The sequence below is a fragment of the Notothenia rossii genome (assembly GCF_949606895.1).
Source record: "Notothenia rossii genome assembly, chromosome: 4".
NCBI classification, from domain to species: Eukaryota; Metazoa; Chordata; class Actinopteri; order Perciformes; family Nototheniidae; genus Notothenia; species Notothenia rossii.
Window position 1 is genome coordinate 69,216,221 of NC_136902.1, and position 22,521 is coordinate 69,238,741.

General features: G+C 42.1%; 1 protein-coding gene across 9 annotated transcripts in view; it reads right to left on the reverse strand.

Moving 5' to 3' along the window:
• Window positions 1-999: 999 nt before the first annotated feature.
• tenm4 (teneurin transmembrane protein 4) overlaps window positions 1,000-22,521 on the reverse strand; it is a 151,448-nt gene continuing 129,926 nt past the window's right edge. For all 9 annotated transcript variants that reach the window (XM_079673681.1, XM_079673676.1, XM_079673678.1 and 6 more), the window contains 6 exons: window positions 19,713-19,885; window positions 16,773-17,008; window positions 13,371-13,667; window positions 10,152-11,766; window positions 7,249-7,391; window positions 1,000-3,907 (listed from right to left, as the gene is read on the reverse strand). In XM_079673681.1, the coding sequence (XP_079529807.1) occupies window positions 3,149-3,907; window positions 7,249-7,391; window positions 10,152-11,766; window positions 13,371-13,667; window positions 16,773-17,008; window positions 19,713-19,885 (3,223 nt within the window). In that variant the 3' untranslated portion in view covers window positions 1,000-3,148. The remainder of the gene's footprint in view (window positions 3,908-7,248; window positions 7,392-10,151; window positions 11,767-13,370; window positions 13,668-16,772; window positions 17,009-19,712; window positions 19,886-22,521) is intronic.

The following is a 22,521-nucleotide window of genomic DNA, read 5'->3' on the forward strand; positions in this document are numbered from 1 at the left end:
AAAGATGTCCCGCCCCATAGCCTATCATGTACAATGTGTTTGAGCGCCAGCCATTTTCTTTTTTAATCACCTGGAATTTCAGGCAGGGCGCGGGGTTCCGTTGGCTGGCGCAGCGCCCCTCCAAGACAATGGTAGGGGAAACTCTGTAGGCTGCTGTGTATATCGTATTCATACCCCCATACCACTGTTTATTCATCATTCAATTCATTCTATATTTTATTCTGTAGATGTAGATGTACATTACTTTTCACTTTACTGCTTTTTGCACTCCTGGAAGCTAAACTGCATTTCGTTGTCTCAGTACCTGTAATATGTGCAATAACAATAAAGTTGAATCTAATCTTGAGCAGGCACAAATGTATTTACTTAGTAGGCTACATATCTGACATTAACGATTATACACATTTGTGCATTCTTTATAAATGCAAATAAGACCACTGACGGAAGTAGGCTAGTCTTGAAAAGTAATAAGTGGTTCAGTCATTTACATGTAGGATTCAACCACCCTTGTATGGATTTGTTTTAAAATGAACAGACACTTGAGTCATTCATTTGTAGTGATATAATAATTGTGGGATTTCTATTGCATCCACTTCATCTCCAGCGAAGAACGTCAACGCTATTTCCGCCATTGCAAACCGATTCAAGCCGACTCCGAGCTGTCCGACTTCAGGCGAGCTTTTTGGGGGGGGGGGGACTTTGGGATTTTAGCCTTTGCCGACCATTTACATGTAGAATAACATAACACACTACAGGAAGGATAAAGCATTATAGGTTTCTTTTATACCAACTAAAGCCATATTTATGAATTCATCTTTAAATTCAATGTCTTTGGGACTTTATGAGGGTCCGCGGGTATGTTAACATTAACTGTGGTAATCAAGTGACAGTAGGATAATCCCTCAGATATTTCTCTGCGTCTTAGTTTGAGATAAAGCTTTGAAAATATATGTTTCTGTAGTATGTAGAATATACAGCATACATAAAAAAACACCAAAATTAAACACAAAATATTCCCTTTATTTTTTTTCTACCTTAAGACTACACAGGGTCACTGATGTAGCTCTAAGAGGTATCTACATTTGCATTTTATTTACAGCTTACTTGGATGTCTTCGTATTTACATGATCAAAGAGAAGCGCTAAAAACACAGTGTTGAGAACAAACTAAAACTCAAAATGAGTCCAAAACTTTAGAAAAAGATACAGTCTTATGACGCGACAGTTCTCAGTGCAATATTCCACAATGCAAATATCCTTCATTCATATAATGTTGAACATACATATTTTTTTGGAAACAAAACGTCACTGAATCAACCAGCAGCAGAACAAACAATAACGGTGTACTTTGTTTACAGACTGAGACGCTCAATCATGCTCCCACCACCCCGTCCCCTACACACACAAATATTCTGATGGAAAATGATAAGAGAATCATAGTGTGTAGTGGATTGGCATAGTTCAAAAAGTACCAAATTTAAAATCAATGTCACAATTTCCAAAATAGTCTTGATTCCTCTTGAGTAATGACATTTTCCGAATGAGCAGAATTGTCCTTTGCGGTTTCCACTGAGGAGGACACGGACAAATGGGAGCTAGAATGTGTCCATGTGGGTTATTTCCAAGGTTGGCGTGTATGGACGACCTTTAGTCTGTAAACGGGCACTAGTACACCTGCAGGTCTAACGCAGCCAGGGGAGCCAAGTGGAGTCTTATTCCGGAGAATGAAAGCACTCTGGAAGCTGACCTGCGGGCAGCCCTTCGGGCAAAGGCAATTTGTTTCTTTCATCTCACCAACAGCACAATGTGAAGCCTCTCCCTCTCAGCAGCTAGTATGTTAGCATGGTACGTATCACGGATGACAATGGGTAGTCTTTATTTTTAAAAATATTCTCATCCCAAGCTTTACATGATTCGACTTTGTGTTGAGGAATACTGACTTAAGCTCATTCATAAACAAACACTGCCCTTCAAATGCAAATGAAGATCAGTCAAATGTAGTCGGTTTCATGAAACAGACAGTAATTGATTAAACTAAACCACCTTCCATAGTTTATTCCATGTGTTGAAACACCCTTAAGTATTGTTCAAGTACAACAATTAACAATAAAAGGGACAATAGTTCACATTATTTTTTAAATTCACATTTTTTATACTGTTAATTCATATAGCTATTTATAAAACAAAACTAAAATGTAATTCAAACCCATTCCTGTAAAATACCATTTGTTGTTTAACACAGACATTAATTCCACAGTAGCTTCTTACAGGGATGGCTCTTAGCTATTTTTCATAATCGAGTTGTTTGACCACAGTCAAATAAAAGGGATCAGAATAATTTATTCAATGTTTTCCTTTTTTTTCCTATGAAGAAAAAATTCCACTTAAAAAAATAAAATACACAGAAAATAAAAAGAGTGACCTCGTACCCCTGTGTTGGCCTTACTATAAAATTGAAGCTTGATTAAGCAGTTTACCTTGTTTTGTAGTTCATAAAGAAGGCATGGGCATGCACAGTCAGGGAGCTTCAAATGAGTATCAATCGTCCTCTGAAAAAGTACGAGGCATCACACAAATGAAGGTGCTTTGACAAGTTCAGCTGGGGTTTTGATGAAAGGCTCTACCGCCAACAGAAATCTCTCTCATTATTTATGGGTGACTGGGGCTATGAGGGGTTTCAAGTATAAAAAATAAGTGATTAAAAGAGAAGGAATCTCCTTGGCTGAGGCAGAATGGAGCAAGCTTGTGAATAACAATCTGCAAGTCTGGCTGCAGAGTTAGCCGGTGAACATAATGCATTACCAATACTCCTCTCGGGTTTCTTTGAACAGAATCACCAACAGGGACGAGGAAATGGAGTCACAAATATAAGTCACAGACATCGCAAATGTTCATCCTCTAGCAGCCGCACTTGGAGGGCAAAGACTGTTAAAGTATCTTCAAAAGGAGAAGGGCACTCTTCTATTAATACAGTGCAACTGATTGCAACCATGTTTTTTTCCTTTTTTTCTCTTTTTACAGTATATTAAAAACCAAGTTGAGCACAGTCAAAGGAGAAAAACAAACTGGTGGTCATGTACACAACTGTCTTTGGCAAGAAGTCCCATGTCCTAGATCTGAGACAGTGACTCTGGAGCCTCGTTTTCATGTCACCTTCGGCCCATTTCGCTCTGTCTCATGAAATGAATGTTGTTGACACTGTCTGCCAGCTCGGGGTACTGGTCCACTGACACCACGTAGTATCCGTCGTAGCCCTGCGCCTTGCCCGAGCCCAGGAGCTGCTGCTTCTCTCCCTCGGTCCAGGTGCGGGACCCCTCCTCTCCGTCCCTCAGTCTCTGGCGCTCCCGGGCCCACGCCTGGGCCACGGACCTCTGCCGGGCCAGCTCCAGCACGCGAGCTTTCTCCTCGTCCACGCTGCTGCCGTAACGCGTGTTCAAACACAGAGCGCCGTACTGCAGCTGGATGTCCGTGATGCGCCTAGTCCTGCCGTTCAGAACAGTGTTGACCTGAGACACGGTCACGTTGACGCCGGTCTCCAGCGTGCGCCGGCCCACCGTCATGCCGATGAGCGACAGGTCTCCCTCCACCGACCCCAGTTTGATGAAGTAGTGCGTGTCCATCCCGGCGATAGTGAAGTGGAGCTCTTCCAGGTAGAAGGCATCGTTCAGCACTGCTGCCATGCGCCGCCCGTCTTCATTTGCTAAACTGACGATATCTGTGCTAATGCGACCGTCTCGGATAGCGAATTTCACCCCCTTTCCGAAGATGGAGCCACCAGAGGCAAAGGTCTTCTTGTCCTCCGTCTGAGGACATCCGGCACTTTTGGCTCTGTAGATCTGACCAAAACGCTCTAGCTTCACAAAAGCCTTCAGCTGCCTCTGAACTTCACACTGAACACCCAGCAAAGACTGCAAAACAAAGAGAACGCGGTTAGTCACGCAGGCCCGCAGCATCTACACACACAGTGAAATGCTTGGTCTGCTAAGCAAGACAAGGATTTGCACAATATCATACAATTGCTTGTAGGAGACGTTCTTCTAGATATTTAATATCACACATTGTAACCTTTATTCAAGGGTGAGGGATTTGAGATGGGAATAACTGGCACTGTCGCTCTGTTTTTCAAAAGATGGATCTATTTTGCTTCATTGACACCTCAAACATTACATTTTCCAAAGCTATGACTATAAACAATTTTTTCTAACAGACATGACTAAGTGAGGTTGATTTGACACCTTTTGTAATATTTACATGTATTAATGTGAAGGAAATGAACAAATAAAAGTGATCCATGTCTAACAAACTGTAAATCACAAGAATGAACAAGTAAGCATCAAAGGTTATAAGCAGATTGCATTAAGAACTAGTTTGAGAACGTTTTATCAAACATTCTTTAATTAAAGGATTTCGCTGTGGTATAGAAATAAAACAAAAAGGTTTCAACACATTTGTTAACAATACATTGAAGGGTGTAAAAATAAGGGCTCACAGGTTGTATAGATAGAACACATCACACTGATCCCACATTCTCATTTGATTAAACATCTTTAAAACATGATGTTTTTAAATAATGATGCCAGTGCTACACATATATTATCAACACCAAACAAATCCCTGCTGCTGTAGCACTGTGAATATAGCCAACATAGTCAAGGTAGGGGCAGAGGTGTTTGTTAGCGAGTGCAAATCTTTCTGATCGTTTGTGACAGGCATGATATTTTCAAAAAGGGTGAAATAGCTGCGTTGTGACAGCCATGCTGTGCCAAATATGAAGCAGAAATCTGTTGCTAACTAGTGTGTATATGTATATTTATTTTTATCTTTCCTTTAGGGAATCAACACTTTGTATAGATACCGCATTCCCTTGAGCCAAAATTAATACTTTGTCTTGTGACTTGACAAGAGAAAGCTCCCGGGGAAGGAAAAGAGACATTGAAACGAGGGAAGTGATGTGAAATGGACGCCGGCCAACACACAGCGAGACAGTCGCCTGAACGCATCTTAGCAGCAATGAAAAGGTTCTCAAACTTTGTTCCTTCTTGCGATCCCCGAAGAGAAGAATCTGTGAGACCAGTCACATCCAAGGTCCTGCTGCCAGATTCTAATTATGTCTCTGCGTTAGAGGGCGGCTACAGGCTGGGGAGTGGGTGGGGCGGGCGAGCGAGGTGCATTCACTGACCTGCATATGTGCCCCGCTCTTTGACGTGACACTGCATCAGATCCTACATGAAGAGGGACAATCTAAGGGGGTGGTGCAGCTGTGCAGAGGGGCCCCTCGGGAGAGATGGCCTGGGGGGACACTTCACACCATGCCACTCCATGTTTGTTTACCGTGCCAACAGTGTGACCCGGTCAGCCGTCCCAGGGGTCGTGGGGGGGGGGGGGAAGGGGGCAATGTCCTCCACTTTACTGAAACACCCTCATGGGACACACCCAGAGAGGCATCATTCATGTAGTGTGGGGTGCAATCAGCCTCCAGCACAGCCCGAAATGAGAGATCAAGCCTGGTGCAGCAAGAAACCTCATCTGTCTGGCCCCTCACGGCATTTTTCAATCTGTGCACGGATTCAGCAGCATGGCGAAATAGGGGCTTAAATGAAAAGAGATAGAGGAAGGCAGGCAGGCTTCGTGTAAAATGAAATGCCAAGTGTACAGGATGTACCATGTGTAGTTTTAAAGCTATATTCATGCTTCAAAGAACCCTTCATTTAATTAGGCTGGTCTACCCATCTGCGGTGAGGATCAGCGTGGCATTTACAGGCTCAGATCACCATTTTCCAAGCAGGAATTCTAGATAAGAATATCATGCCTCAGCTCATTCACATGGTATAGAAGAATTATCTCAATCTTTCCTTACATAGCATTTACAGTATATGCTCCAGGGTATATACTCCCACAAACACGAGGTAAACCTGCAAATGAAGGGTGTTATAAGCCTCAGTTACGTGATTTTTGTTATGTCATGGGTAATTATATACTTAGCTGGGTTGTAGATGAATAATTAGCCTAATGGTATTATGTGTCAAATGAACTTCAGTTTGAGTCACTGAGGGTAAAACATAAGGTTCATTTCATTTATTAGTTATGAAGAGTGCTTCCAAGAAACTCATGGTAAAAATGGAAGCAATCTGTTGCCCTCTCTGAAAGTATGGTTAATGAATTTTACTTAAAAGGCTCAATCTGAACCTTCATGACTTTGTTAGCAATTAAAATCTATTAGATAATTGTGAAAAAAAGGCTTGAATTGCATGTTGGTAAATGTTTTCTTGGCATTTAAAATTTTTGAATTAATGTGTGAGGTCTGAGGTGAATACTTAATATTTAGAATTGCAACTGAATGTCTAAAAAAACAAGTGTTTCTTTTAATTATTTTTATACGAAACACTATTCCATCATATCTCAGATATTTTAAATTGGAACAGCTAGGGTGTCTGTGGATTAAATTGCATACTCTTTTGCAACTAATTTGTAGACTAGTATCCCAGCTCAGATATACTCAGCAGAGTTTAGGCTCAACACAGAAAAATAAAAAAGGGAAACCAAATGTACCAAAAGTAATGTCACATAAAATAGTTGAGGATTTAAACTTTGAACCATTTACTTGTCTGTGTTTTTAATTCTTATTTTAAATGCCAGTCCAGCAGTGGATACTTTATCAACACAGTCACACATTACTGATTTATCTGTTTGTCATGCCTGGTTGGGGGTGCCTGCTTATTATGGTTGGTTGAACCAGTAGCTTTTAGGCTAACAAATGTTTTATAACAAATACCCACTATGTTAGGGCCGCAGCCAGAGTGTTACTCAACATGAATCTGGCCTCCTGATGGGTGGCATTCACTGTAACCAAACCCAGGACAACAGTGGCCTGTTCAATAATTCAGGTGAGTTGGCGGCAACTTAAAAGGGGCTGATAAATGCGCGAATCAGAGCATGTCTACTACTCTCAGACCTTGGCTAACGGTGTAAGGCTGAGATGAAATCAATGGGCAGTGGTGGAGGGAATGGAGAGTGAATTTCCCTAATGGCATGACAATTACAAGAGCTGTTGAGCCTGACCCCATTCCCCGAGATGAGGACTGGGGGCAGGGGCCCGGCTCACTGGGCTGTGTTCAGGGCCTGATGGCTGGCAGCTCCTCTGGGAGTGTGGCTACACGGAGCATGTCTTCCTGCTAATGATGTTGGAAAGCAGAGTGAGGAGAGGGTGATGTGTGGTAAGGGCGAGAGGTGGGATAGGTGACAGCTTTACCTTACTGCTATCCCACTCCTGTGTCTTGATCTGGGTGCGCACTAACTCGTAGGACGGCTCCATGGCCTCTGTGTTCGGTTTGCGATAGCCGGGGATGACGTTGTACAGTTGGAAGCCGAAGGTCACCAACCAGCTGTTCACATCTGCAGAGGATAGATCAAAACATTAAAGGTTATTATACTCTTTTTCATCAATATATTATAGTTCTCAGTTTTATACAAAACATGACTCTGAAGTGTTTGGCTCGAAATACCAAACAGATCGTGCATTGCAGCATCCCACAATCCCCTCTGTTTCAGCCCTGTTTCAAAAGTGCTGATTCTCTGTCTGTTACTTTAGATGAAAATAAGGAGCCACCCCCCACGCCCCTCTGAGAGATATTTGGTTAAAAATAACACAATGGTGCTCTAGGAGGAGATGTAAACGAGATCAAGACCACAAGAGAGGGGGTATTTAATCTCTTTACACAGAGGACACACATATTTATGTATAAAACACATGAAGAAGTGAACTTTATATCAATGATTTACATATACCGCATCTCACTAGGCACAATAATTCTGGCTCTAGAGAAACCATAAAAAAAACTAGGAATTGATTGATTCATTATTAACAGTTGGCATTCTGCGGTCAAGTGGCTGTCTCCTTGAAATACTCGTCCTTCGGCCTGAGCATTTGATTTGTTTGTGAAAGTGGACAAGCGATAATAAACACTCGAGAATGGTGGCAGTGATTCATGTCCACTCCTGCAGGTGCCGCACTAATGACACACAGCTGGGGCCAACAAAAAGCCAAGAGACATCTGAGAGTGTCTGCTATGCTGATAATTATATACTGTAATTTCATGTCATCTCCAAGGCAGCCTTAGACTTAGCACACTAGATATTTTGAAGACTCAGCGCGTTCTTCAGCGATCATTTTTTCCCTAATGAGATGCTGAGGAAAGTGACGTGTCTGGGATTCAAATCCGTGTAATCATCATAATGTGCTTCGTCTAATAGAAGCCACCAGCGCCGTGGTAATAGGTGCTGCTGGAATCCCATGTGATAAGTCGTCATTAATTCTGAAAAATCACAGAGAAGGCTGCAGATATGACTGGAAGGGAAACCTGTTCAATCTGAGCCATGTGTTTCCCGGCCCTTTCAATGTGTTTGTTATGGACAGCAGAATCATTGCTGTGACACTTGGGGGGGAAGTTTGTCACAGATTGGCACTGCCACATTGTTGCACCTGACAAAGCTTTTTTAAATAAGAATTTGTTTGAGGACAATGAAAGGACCCTGATAATTTAATGAAAGGAATGGAAATGTCAGCACCATCAATCACAATTGAGGCAGACCCACTAAAGTATATCTAACAGTCTGCTTAACATTCAAATGCCAGTCAGCCCCTAATGGTGGATTGTGAGGCTGAACGGCTTTCTGTTTGACAGGCGGCTAAATGGCTTTGTTTAGCAGAAAGAAGTAGAGACTTGGACTCCACTTGAACAAAAAGTGACTATTTTCCTCTCTGTATCATCTGTAGGAAAATAAAAATAAAAACAAATTTTTTGATAGTCAACATACGCATATTGGCTAAATATAATGCAGAACGAACATGAGGATTTAATCTCACATTTGTGAATGAAATCTGGCTGAAGCCGATTGGTTTTACCGTAGTAAAGAGTATTTAAAGACTATCCTTAAAAATGTTGTTTCCCTTCCAGCCAAAGAGGCTGATACAACCAGCCCTGGCTAAGGTTTCTATGGATCTATTGTGCTCCCCTTCTCCACCGGGGTGCTTTCACTGCCATTTACCTCCTCCCTGCCACAAAGCAACACAAAACGATGTGATATTTCTGGGAAGGGACCTGGGTGTTCAACAACAGAGGGGGCTTTGCCGTACAGCATTGTTCCCTTCGAGCACTTTCAAAGCAATAGCTACTGGACACACACACACACACACACACACACACACACACACACACACACACACACACACACACACACACACACACACACACACACACACACACACACACACACACACACACACACACACACACACACACACACACACACAGACAGACAGACAGACAGACAGACAGACAGACAGACAGACAGACAGACAGACAGACAGACAGACAGACAGACAGACAGACAGACAGACAGACAGACAGACAGACAGACAGACAGACAGACAGACAGACAGACAGACAGACAGACAGACAGACAGACAGACAGACAGACAGACAGACAGACAGACAGACAGACAGACAGACAGACAGACAGACAGACAGACACACACACACACACACACACACACACACACACACACACACACACACACACACACACACACACAAAAACAACCTCAGTGTGAGGAAGCTTGTAAAAAGCCTCTAGCACACTGCTTTTAGCACACTGCTTTTCAATTTAATTTTAGCTGGGTCTGTTCTTCCATTTGTGGCTTGTTGTTTAGAATAAAATCCAACAAATTGGACAAAAAAACAACCTAGAATGAGTATTGTTTGCTGAACTGCAAGCAATAGCAATTTCACACATGAATGACTATCCACCCCCTCCACACATGTAATTTTAACACCATAAAAACGTTAAAAGCATCACTGATTGCTAGTAGGACTCACCTGTTACTTGCTAATTACACAACGTTTCTGTAAATAATTAATATACATGTTTTTTTGACATGTTATATTAAGAATTCTTGCTTTTTGGTAAAAAAATTGAAAATGCCTTTAGGTTTGAAAAATTGATATAGTTTTCATCTTGTTATGTTGCAGGGTAGGGCATTTTATATGGATTTAAGACTTTGTAACAAATGTATCATTGTTTACCATCCTCTACAAATCAGGGTTATGAGCATTTTCACGAGTCTATAAACTTATATGTGTTAACTGAACTCACCGGTCATGTAGCACTTTATGGCCTTATTGTTGCTGAGAGGATTGTTGTTCTTGAACATGTACAAGTTGAACGGCACAATGTGGTTGCTGTTGAGCCGTTTCCAGATGTCATGGTTAGGTGTTGTCCAGCGGCCGGCGAGGACATCGTAGTCCCGTGTGCCCATGTGGATCAGTCTGCTCAGCGGCTCGTACAGGCCTCCTTGGTAGCCGATAATGAGTTGGAAGCTGTGGTTGGTGTCGAGGTAAACCTCTCCAAACGCTGTGTGGAGGATTTGTTTGATCATGAGGCCTGAGCCACTGAACACAGCCAGAGGTGTGCCTATGTTATCACAAGCTACATAGAACTCATCCCCGCTGCTTAGCTCCATGGCAAACAAGTGTCCCTGTAAGTCGTAGTAGAGCGACGTGATCTCTGAGCTGGAGTGATTGTACATATGGGTGACCCTGGTGGGGCTGGATAGGTCAGCATAGAAGAACTGCAGGTGGTGGCCCGTGCTGCTTCTGCTGGACACCCTCCTGCCCAGGCCATCGTAACGGTATTTGATGTTCCAACCGGCCACTTTGTTGTACACCTTAACCAGCAGGCCCGCTGAGTTGTACTCAAAGTAGTCGTTCCCTCTTTGCTTGAGGAAACCGTCCTCATCCATTCTGTACTGGAAATCTCCCAAGCGAGTGATGCGGTCTCTGATATCATAACGTAGGGGCGTGAGCCGCGCGCTGTTTCCGGGGCTGAGGAGGTGTAAGTTGCCGTTCAAGTCATAGCTGTACCGCCAGAGAGGCTTGTCGTTGATGGAGACCACCTGGAGCTGACCGTCGGCATCATACTCGTATGTGTAGCGTGTGGTGTTGGCATAAGGCCCAACCTTTAGCTCCTTGGCAACCACTCTACCCATGTTGTCATACTGCACCATCATCCAGTACATGAGCGAGCGAAATATCTCATACTGGACCTCCTTCACTCGGCCATAGGCATCAAAGTGTTTAGTGTGGGTCATCACTGCTGTGGTGATAATTTGATTGATGTCATAATAGATAACTCCAAATTTGCCGAACTGTTCTGTTTTGCCGGACACATCGTCATAGCGATACAGGTCGATTGGCAGTGGTGTTTCATTAATGACAGCCTGCATGCTAGTGACGCGGAAACTGTTGTCGTAGACATAGTCAAACCTGGCATTGACCATGCCTTCTTCACTGAATCTGAAAATCTGTCTGTCTATCAGCGGGCCGATCTGCCGGTAGCGGATGGTGCAGGTGAAGCCCTCACTCTGCAGGTTGACCGTCTTCAGCATGCCGGCCACCTCGTCGTAGGAGAAACCGATGCGCGTGGTGTCATAGAGGATCTCGAGCAGCTTGGAAAGCTTGCCGTATTTGTAGATGACCCTGCGGCCTGTGCCCAGGTAGGTGGTCTGCAGCAACTGGCCCTCCTCGCTGTAGTCCTGGAGCACTGAAGCGTTACCTTCAGGGGGCCGGTAGGTGTTTCTGTAGTAGCCAATGGAGCGGGAGGTCTCTAGGGTCTGCCGTGCCACGTTGGGCATGGTCACAGAGAATAGTCTGTCGTTCTTGTCAAATTCAAAGATATACTGCCTCTGGCTGTAGAGCAGCAGTACCATGGACTGTAGAAGAAAGGAGGAAACAGTCAGAGCATTATTGGTGGAATTGAAATACAGTAAAAGATTCATTATATTTTGTGTATTTACATTTTTCATAATTAAATTCAAACAGGATATGAGCTCCACTTATTCCAATTACACAAATATTTGGGAATAGTATAAATAAATCATAATACCAAAATGTTACTTTGAATCTATTCCTAACATTACCTACATACTGTGTGCTGTCACTAAATTTAAGTTGGGAATAAAAGACAGTGGGCTGGTATGTCAAAAAGGTACAAGAACATTTTCACACTTCCATATTATGCATGCAACTCGGGTTGAGACTGAATCTAATTCCCATCTTGAATGTGGAGTTGTTTTTTATCCCTCTGACATTAAGAATTCTTCCTAAAGCTGGGGTAGGCAGTTTATTTCTGGCATCATGGGGCAAAAGTTCCATAATAACCTTTAAGCATTCTCTGATTCAAGTGGTCGGAGTGAAGACTAGACTCCTGCACCTCCTCTTGTCTCTGTTTACGGGCTTTAGAAAATGTAGCCATGACGGGAGAGACCAATCATGCCAAAGGAAATTTCAGAAAGAGGGTGTTCCTATGGGGAAAGCCTGATTCAATGTGGAATATCTTGCAGGAAACATTGCCATTTCAGCAATTGCAAAAACTGCCCTACAATGCAAAGCAATTAGACCAACAGTCTAATATTATAACTGAAGTGTTTCAGAGTGTTGTAAATGCTAGCTTAAGCATGATGCTAACTGTAGCCAAAGCTTTACCACTCCCACCTCCATTTTCTTGATCTCATGAATGCTTTGCTAATGTTGAATTACAGCATGTCATTTCTAAGGGTTGTACAGGCCCAATGGTTTATAGCCTTAGGACAAAGAGGGCTGAGCTGCAGGATAAAGGCTGTATTTTCACTTATTTCCCTTCGCCTCTACAGCAAGTGCCTACCCTGTAGTAACACTCGAAATATACAATGCTAAAAGGTTATTGTGGAATTTTGCCCATTGCCAAAAATAAACTGCCTCCCCCAGCTTTAAGAGATGAACAAGCTGCTCCGGCAAAATCCATTAGCACCTATCTTGGACCAATAAATAATATCTTTGAATCAGTTCTAAAGCAGCTGTCACAACAAGCTGGGAGTATCTCAGCACTTAGAGGTTGCTGAAACTATTAACAAGATGATTGGCTTCCATTTTCACGTTACATCTAAGATGCAGTGCAGCATCTCTTCACCTTCTCATCAACAATCTTTCCTTCAATTACAGTAGTTAGAAGGAAGTGACATTTTACCGTGTTCTTCTCATCAGAGCTATTTTAGGTTGAGCTCTGCTGCCAGACTGTGGTAACAAAGTACAACATCTGTGGTTCAGCAGACAGGTTTTAATTACATTTTTGCTGATAACTGCGCTGGAGTCTGATAATGTTGCACAAACACTGCTGGAGTTTTAAAAGTTAACTTTGAACTCCTGTTGAAAATCCACCGTTGAAGTTCTTACACAAACACACCTACAGAATTTATCTGTACGACATTTTCCAACTGTTTTATATTACATTTTTATCTCCAAACCATTTAATCATTACTGCAGCACTAAGAAAACGCACCTTCTCAAGGTAAGTGTAAGTCCATGATTTTCCATCAGCGAATATCTGGGAGGTGATTCTTCCATTCTTGTCATACTCCATGCGTACAGACATGGTTCCTCTTTGGATACCTGCCACATGCCCTCCAGGTGAATAGGTCACATTGACTCCATTCAGACGACTGCTTGGCGCCCAGAGAGTGGGCCGGCCAGCCTGGTCATAATGGATCCGTAATGTAAACTTTCTGTGGTCATCGTAAACCTTTTCGGTCCTGGTGATTCGATCGAAGTCCAAAGAAAGTAGGTTCCTGTTATGAACCTATAGGAAAGAAAGCAGGAAGTTAGAAACAGTACATTTGACCACAGCAGCTCAATCAGGCGGGAATAAACATGTTTGGAAGTTTGAAATGATTGATAGGAATTGTTGCACTTCTGAGGTGAAACCTTTAGAGGAAAGCTATAATCATAATGTAATTATTTTATATTCTTCTTTTCACAGCTTTTAATTACAATGGAGGAGCTGTATCTCAGGACTGCAGGAGCCATTGAAGTGATGAAATTATAATAATTACCATATTTCTTTGTTTGTGCAAAAAAATTCTGTTGAGTCTAAGTGGGAGTATGCCTATTCATGCAAGAAACATTAGGGCCACATTGATCATTGAATTCATTTCCAGTGCTTACTGAAAAGAATCACCAGGCACACATGACTAGCCATTTCCGTAAATTGGAAAAGATGAGACAAAAATCAATTATTCTCCTGTGTGACTCAGAACATTGTTTCTTCTTTTGAATGTGTGAGGCAGACAGTGACTCTTGGCTTCTCTGTGATCAGAGCTGAAAGACACCTCTCGGAAGAGTTAAGCCTTAAAACCATGTCCAGGTCAACAGAGATGAACTCGCTGCCAGTCAGCTCCTGTGCTGCAGCCACAAAGATCCCCAAACAGCCTGACCAATACACTTCTCAGTCAGCAACCTCTGTGAGCAGAAGCTACAGAGGAGAAAGGAATCAAATCATCAGGAGAAAAGGGCCTTAGATGCAGGTCAGAATACATGCCCACACAAACCACTGATTTAAAAACCATCTGGAAGATGGACATGGATCTTTGGTATTAAATAAAACTAACCCTGAATTTATTACGTATTTTTCTTACTGTAAATAGTTTCTCTTCAGATGTCTTACAGTTTGGCTTGGTAAAACACTTGGCAAAGAAAACTGCTTCTGGCAAATGTCCAACAGAGCCGGTCGCAGGGGGCTTGCTTTTTATCTTACAAATAAAAAACATGCTAAGGCCTCTCATCTGTGAAGGGACGATTACACCATAGGCAATTAATGTCACTGATCCCTTTTTGAGAGGATTACTTTACACTAAAAGCAGTGGTAATTTGAGAATAGGGGGGCTGGGGAACACATTTGTTATGTTCTTATCTACTCTTACTGTTATAACATGTGCATACCAGACTCCACTGGCAAAAATTACATTTGGACAGCATTTAGATTTACCGCCAAGGTTGTTAAAGATAAGTGACTTGATATCAAAGACTGAGGCCCCTCCTGCTCCCGCATTGGTAGAATTGTTTCAGACCACTTCATAGGTAGCAGAGGCCAGAATTCTTTCCAACACAATTTTATTTGGATTGCCAACAAGATATAAGGTACAAGAAGAGATCAAGTTCTTCGTGCCAGGATTTGTTTCACCGAAGACTCAACAGGGTGTAAAAACTCGTAGAGCCGAGATCCCAAGATCCCATGAGAATGGAAACTCACTCAAGAGGAGTTATTTTAAATTGGGCATTGCCTCTAAAGGGTATTCTCAAAGTAAGTTGCTGTCAGAAGAGAAACTTCTGTACATTAGACCGACAACGTTCAATTTCAAACTGTTTTTAACATGAAACACTGCAATATCAATGACTTTTGTGTCAAATGACAAAAATCTATCTGTTGTTTCACAAGTAAAAATGCCTTTCATTAGTTCACATGTTTAATTCAAAACGCACTCTCTCTTCCTCAATAGAATGTTTATTCTCGAACTGCAATCAAAGACAACACATTTTGTTATTTTTATTTATTTCCATCTGGTATCTCTTTTGAACAAACTCTATGATGATACCAAAATGCTAAAACAGAGATTTCAGCTTTGATTCTCTTATGAAATCAAAATTAAAGGGGTTGAAGATGCTTCCTATGGCAGAGTTGTAGCCACAAGGGTGCTCTCATTGCTGTATATTTACAAGGTACTCAGTTTGAGAGCAGGGTTTGTTTCTTTGGAGAGAGAAAGGTCTGTAGCGTTTCGGCAAACATAAATCATGACGGTGGTTGGGAGGGGCTGATCAGCATCAATGAGCCATTTAGCCTTAAGACATGAGAAGCACAATGCAACAAAAACTTGTAGTTCCACAATGAAACAAATACAGTCTGAGACACACAGGAAGAAAAAGAAAAGCCACAACCCAAACACTTTTGCTTTCTCTCTGTCATCTTCTCTTATTCCTAGCACAACAAAGATCTGTGAAGTCACACTGCCTCTCGTGTTTCTTTTCTCATGCATCTCTGTGCCCCCCCCCCCATCCCCGACACAATGCCACACACTCATCCACCCACCCACGTAATATCACTTGACATGCCACTCAAGGTCGCTCAATGATTCCAGCTCTGTTCATCCCCTCTGTTCTTGCCATTAGGCTGCTCCCATTTCCTATCTCACCCCTGGGGCCATTGTCTGTAACAAACATTAGAAGCTTTCACTTCCAAAGGGACGGCGGGCCATTAAATGAACAGCCAACGACAGACAAAGTGGCACCCCCCCTCATTAGCTGTGTCGCCTTACAGAGACTGTGAAAAGACAACTTAAGCAATGTTTATTTTATTTGTTGTACGAATCTGAAAAAAAGCCAATAAATTAGGGTACATTTTGTTCTAGGTGCTCTTTGTTCCTAATAATGTCTAGTGGGTCATTCTAGATGCTTTATGATTTATTTCTTGGACGTAGAATTCTTCATGAAAAAAATACTTGTTGATATTATGTGAGGGAGTGTTTCAGCTCTGCAAAATTAGCTCAGATTTCATTCCAGCAAAGGTGGAGCCAGGTCATTTATTCTTTTCTCAACATGACCCAGGTCTGGCCTCTAGGCTTTTTGACAGAGTGCTAATGTTCGCCTGAACCTTGCCTTCAAACTGTGTTCCAGTGAACATGGCTGCCATTCGTTAGCATACACCTACGACTCACACTGAGTAATGCAGAGGGCTTTCAGTCAGGGCTACATTTCACAGTATGTGGAGACATGTGAATGAAGAGGGTGAAATCCAAGGCCATTTTGAGCGAGATAGAATTTCTCCTCTCAGCCAGCCATCCTTATCACATTGTGGGTTTTTTTTGTGTGTGTGTGTGAGCATGAGTCACTCCTTGCAAGGCGGCAAGCTTACCCTTAATCTGCGGCCATACACAGTGACCTGGCCACGAGCCTGCTCCTTCCTCTGCCTCCACTCCACCAGGTTGAGGCCATTGTCGAGGGCCAGTGTTACGTTCCTCTTGCTCACTGTTGGATTGACGGTGCCGGACAGCGAGTGGGGCTCTGTGTGCAGCGACACCTCCATACCATTGGCCAACACCAGCCGCAGCGAGCCATCCAGACCAATGTAATAGCTGTTCCGGACTTGATCTGAGGATGTAGAGATAGGTGGAAACGATTAGGATTAGAAAAAAAAAACAAAAAAAACAATCAGTGCTTCTTGAAGCTGATGTAAGAGGACTAAATCTAATATTCATCTCAGCGAGACACAAACATAATGACCTAAAAACGCTGCTCAGCAAAAAGAAAGCCTTTAGCAGCAGTATTTAACTGAACCACTGCGATAATCTTGGGTCTGTGACAACAAAGATCAATAGTGAGATGTTTCACAGTGCCAGTAAAGTAAAGTTTTACAGCTGTTGCAGCAGCCTCGAGGATATGGGGAAATGAAAACTATCAAAGCTGCTGGCTTGCCTGTGGCCACAGAGAAAGGAGGGTGAACACACATGCAGTACACACACACACACACACACGCCCACGCACACACACACACACGCCCACGCACACACGTTGGATAAATCTGAGCCTGTCTGTTACTGTCCCCTAGGTGATGATAGCCTGTGTTGCAGCTCCAGACCAGTGACTAATGTTTTCACTGAGCATCTCATGTACATTCATAAGAGAATGACTCCTTCTAGCCTCCTGTCAGTCGACTGACAGCGACCGGGATGAATATTATTCTCATTAAAAACTGTGGGAAAATAATGGCTTGTCAAACACTACATTAATTAGTTGACTTCATTTAACAGAAAGAAGCATGTGACATGTCAGGTTTAAAAATGTCTTGATTTTGTACAGCAAACCATATAATAAACAGCCCGTGAGAAGATTAGAGTTTAGTATTTTTTTTATAGGATGTGTTGTGCTGCTGAGGCCTGAGAAATGGGCAGAGGAGGCAGGGCTGACCTTGCACTGGCTCTTACCTCGCTAAATCATACAGACACTTCAGGGGTTGACCAGCAGTCTCTGGGGCCGACCCTACCAAAAGGGGGCCACTAAGACCAGATGAAGCTGGAAATACTGCTGAATTGGACAGTTTACAGGAATGCATGCAAACAGTTCGGAATGGGAGGGATTTACCTTTACACTGACACTAAAGGGGCTTTGGATTGCTTTAAACCAAACTAATAATGCAGCAGTACACCTGACGCTAGGGCTCAACATTTTGAGTTATCAATAAGGATGTTGAACTGTAAGATCACAATGAGTCTATTTATACAATTAGCTAATAAAGCAACAGTTAGTTATAATTAGCTCATAAAAGGTCATTTTTAAAGACAATTACACTATAACTTCTTAGAATATTTAAGTAATCAGATACATATAATGACAATGTGATTAACAACCATGAGGTGTGTTGAAGCGCACAAAGAAAAGGACAAAAACAACCAGATGAGCAGAAAGGAATCATGAAGGCGGTGCATTCATGTGTTATGTGATCACCCAGTTGCAGGGCTTACAAAGCAGACAATAGTGAATTAATTAACAGCAGAGTTCCTGGCGCCGCTCCTCTCACCAGCAGATGTCTAGGACAAGGTCACAACGCGGAGGTGACCACTCCATTGAGCAACGGTGAGAAACCAGAGATTGTCATCTCCTGTTTCAGTTTTGCAGTGAGTCAGTGAGTGGAGCACACTTTTAAATGTTGAATCAAATGTTAGAGGGGGAAAAGGTGTAGGTGGCGCAGCACTTTGAGGAATGAAGGTAGAAAAGTTCAAAGCTATCAACGGGTATAAAACATGATATTGGAATCTATAAATGTTTAAGACAAATCAAGTGAACTAAGACACACCGTTACTCCACCCTCTGCCTGCTTCTCTCTTATTCAACCTGGAACATTTTGTATGGGCCCCCAGCATTGTGCCTTATGAAATGTGTGTCATGACAGAAAGTCAATATATAGTGTGTTTCCATTTGATTAAATGAGAGTTGCACTATAATAGATAAAATAAATGAAATCTGTCAAGTAGGGTTGCCTTTGACCAAATATCTTTTTAGTAAACCAGTAGTCGACAATTACTACTGGTTTACTTTATGATAAATAATGTTAATCATTTTATTGGCTTTATTTGGTTTCAAGGTTGAGAAAATACATTATGAGTAACATCTTGGCACAAATGTATACGTGCATTAAGCCCTGATCAATAATTTGAAACTTTAAATAAATGTTTTCTGAGGTCAGAATTATTCTATATTATCTATCTAAATATAATGATATTAGGCTAGGGCTGACTCACTGTCACTCACTGCTGCTTTTTCCTTCAATCCCTTCACTTGAAACTTGTTGTCAGATGAGCTCCGTGTCAATTAAGCCGGCTGAGATGTGGAAGGCACATTTTTGCTTGCACAGTTTTCCTTTCACCTTCTCATGGTCGTCCTTTACACGCTCTGAATGATCCCACACTTTGCATTTCTGCACATGAACCAGGCGCAGCTCCCCAATAAAGTGTGAGGTGTTTTCCGGCTGACGACAAAATACAAAAAAGTTGTTTTCTGAAACTAATGAAAAATTGGTTGACTAAGACTTTTTTAGCCAGCTAAGGTTCAGTTCACTTTTAGTGGGCAACCCTAGAGTCGAGACATGATGTTGTGGTTATTTAAGATAGCACAGGGACAGTTTTTTGTTGGACCGACACACCTTCTGAGTCAAGAATAGTTGATATATATTACCAATGAATGAATAATAACTTTATAGAGAGGTATCTGACTGAGAATGTGGTTTTGGCACTTTGTTTAACACAAAATACCTTTAAGTTACCGGTTCCATTTGTGAACTACAGTAAAAGACACTTACCCTGCATGAGTGTGTAGAAGGTGCCGGAGGCTGACAGGTTGGTGGTGATGGTGATATCTTCTTTGTTGGAGCCCTCTGTCTGGATGCGGATGGAGCTGTCGGAGTCTGTGCGGTAGCTGCTCACTCGGCCCGTGGGGTAAGTGACATTAGTCAGACGCCCGTAAATGTCATACCTACAAAGAAACACATTAATGTGAGCCAGAGAAGGCAAAGGGAGGGCATGTTGTTTGTGACTGTGTATAAACAGTCACTGCAGCAGAATCATAAACAGGGCTGTCATGAGACATTTTCTGAGCCTTGTTGAGACCTTTTAAATCATAAGGAAGCAATCAGCTGCAGGTAGGGTAAGCATACATGCATTCAGCAACATAAATGTGACTAATGTTGAGTTGCTTTCAAGGATATACTGTCTCAGTGGCAATTACAAGTAGGAAATGGGTGTCCAATATTTTCCTCTTTGTGTCACAAATTGTAGAAATGTGTCAACACAGGCAGTAAACACTGCAGTCAAATCTTCAATGGTGGCAGTCTGAGGTAATAAAACTCAGAACCATCAGCTTTAATCACTGAAGCACAACCTACACAACTTCTAAAATGTGAGCAAAGTCCACAGCAGTTAGCGTTTCATGAATAAAAAGTAGGTGCACCAACAAGCGGAAAAACAACCTTTTTAGCTTTTGCTTGAGGATGGGAATGTGCCATCAATACAAATGCTTCTCAGTTTGTAAATAACTTTCAAATGCTGGAAGCACATTTTAAAAAAAACCTGAACTTTTGACAAGGAAAAACTGTCATGGCCAAGATGAGAAAGCACACACCTTTTCACATTTGGAATTGTGTTTATTAGCTTAAAAGATTAGGGATATCACCCTAATCTCATTATACAGTCTATGAAATAGGAGCAGTGAGGTGAGACTCCTCCAAGAGATGCAGCATCTCCCCTGCCTACAAATCAGTCAGTTCATCACATACAGGAACATGAGTGGCCAGATTGTTTCATTTCGCTCAGAGAGCACATCAGCATAGAACAATTTGAAATCTTTCAGATTGCCAGTGTTCCAGAATAGGTGTGAGTGAACGGTACATTACTTAAAATGAAGACTTTTATCTGCGCACTGAATACAGATTGGAAAGCCCTCTTCAATGTTGCTGCCTGCCATAATAAAGCCTCTAATAAATGAGACGGCGGGTGCTGGTTTACGGATATTTCCTCAGCGCTGCCATCTCAAATATCCAATATGGAAAGGAAGAGTGGGAGAGGAATCATCTCCTAGAGATAAATGTTATCTGATCTCAACTGCACTAGGGACCGGGACTCATATGCATTACAACCCAAAGTCTTACCACTTTAGGAAATACTAAATAGCAGAGTAATTCATATCTTAAACGTTTGATTTCTTCTGATACTGCTTATATTTTATCAAGCAAGATATTCTCCCTTTGTTCATCTCACAGAAGTTGCACATTATCTGTGCTGAACCACTTTTAACTGTTCACTTCATTGGACAAAGAGTTCGCTCTTGTTTTCCTTAACCTCTGCACAAAAGACAGAGTCCACAAGACAGAAATCTCATTCCAGAGCGACGCTGCCATCCCCAGTTTGATCACTGACCCAAACTCTCTCTGTCTCAATTAGGCCCTAGAGCTAGAGCAATTCCTCGGGCATCACCGCTGAGCTCTAATGGCTCTGGCCTGCTTCAACTCAGCTGCCTATTAGCTTGCTTTCTCTGTACAAGAGGGGCATGCAGGGGCAGGCTACTCAGCAGAAGGAGAGGACTGCTTTCCAACTGGATGGCCACAAGTCCATTCAGATTGCATCACCTCAGTGTCACATGCTAGCTCTATGACCTTTCACGCTGGGGCCCAACAATAGCCCGGACTCTTCATATCAGCGTCGCCTCTGGCAAACCTAGCTTCAGTCTAACGCTGAATTCTTCCTCTTGCTGCGTGAGAATTTCAAAACACATGTGGCTAATGACTGTACAAATGAAATAAAGGCAACAGCCTTGTGATTGATTCAAAACAACTTGTTTTACATGATTTAGCTGCTACAATTGATGTATAATCAAGCCAAGAATATTTGCTTGGACCCAGTGACTACAGTAGATGCATTACTGGCCTGTTAATTAGAGGGCCAAGAGAATAATTAGGCATCCTTCAGAATTCCGCATGATTTACTAGATTTACGGCATGCCTCAAGCATGAGCACTTATCATACAACAAAAACATTAGGAGGTCAGCGGAGCATCTGCGTATACAGTAAGCGACAGAGAAAATGAGGTTGCCAAGGGTTACAGCAGAAAGACATTATAGCAGCGGTCTTTTTTTCACAAGACAGTCCCTTTGTGTTTAGTTTCTGCATTCAGCATAATTGATTTTACCGTATAGGCTGCAGGACGTAAGTACATATTCATTAATATTGGTAAAAATGTTTAGCAGTGCACTTTGCTTAGCAGAGATGAATGCTCATTCTGATGATGGCAAATTAAGGTTTATCCCCTCAGGTATGGAGTGACCTTCAATGCTTATTATTGAAGAAAAACCAACACTCTTTATTGGGTTTAATTTAAACATGGATGACGCTCATACTGTAGGTAACATGATGTCATTGTTTCATTTGAAAGAGAGAAACAGGAATAATTCCTTTTCTTTATTTTAACGTTAGATATTTCTAAATAAAATATGCATGTTTTTGAGATAGCGTAGGTTGTAATGCCGTCATGTGCGTCTGTTGTTGGTACAATAATTTAGCAGTAAATGGAGGAAACAAGCCTCTAGCAATACATTGCATTTACTACCGGCTAAAACA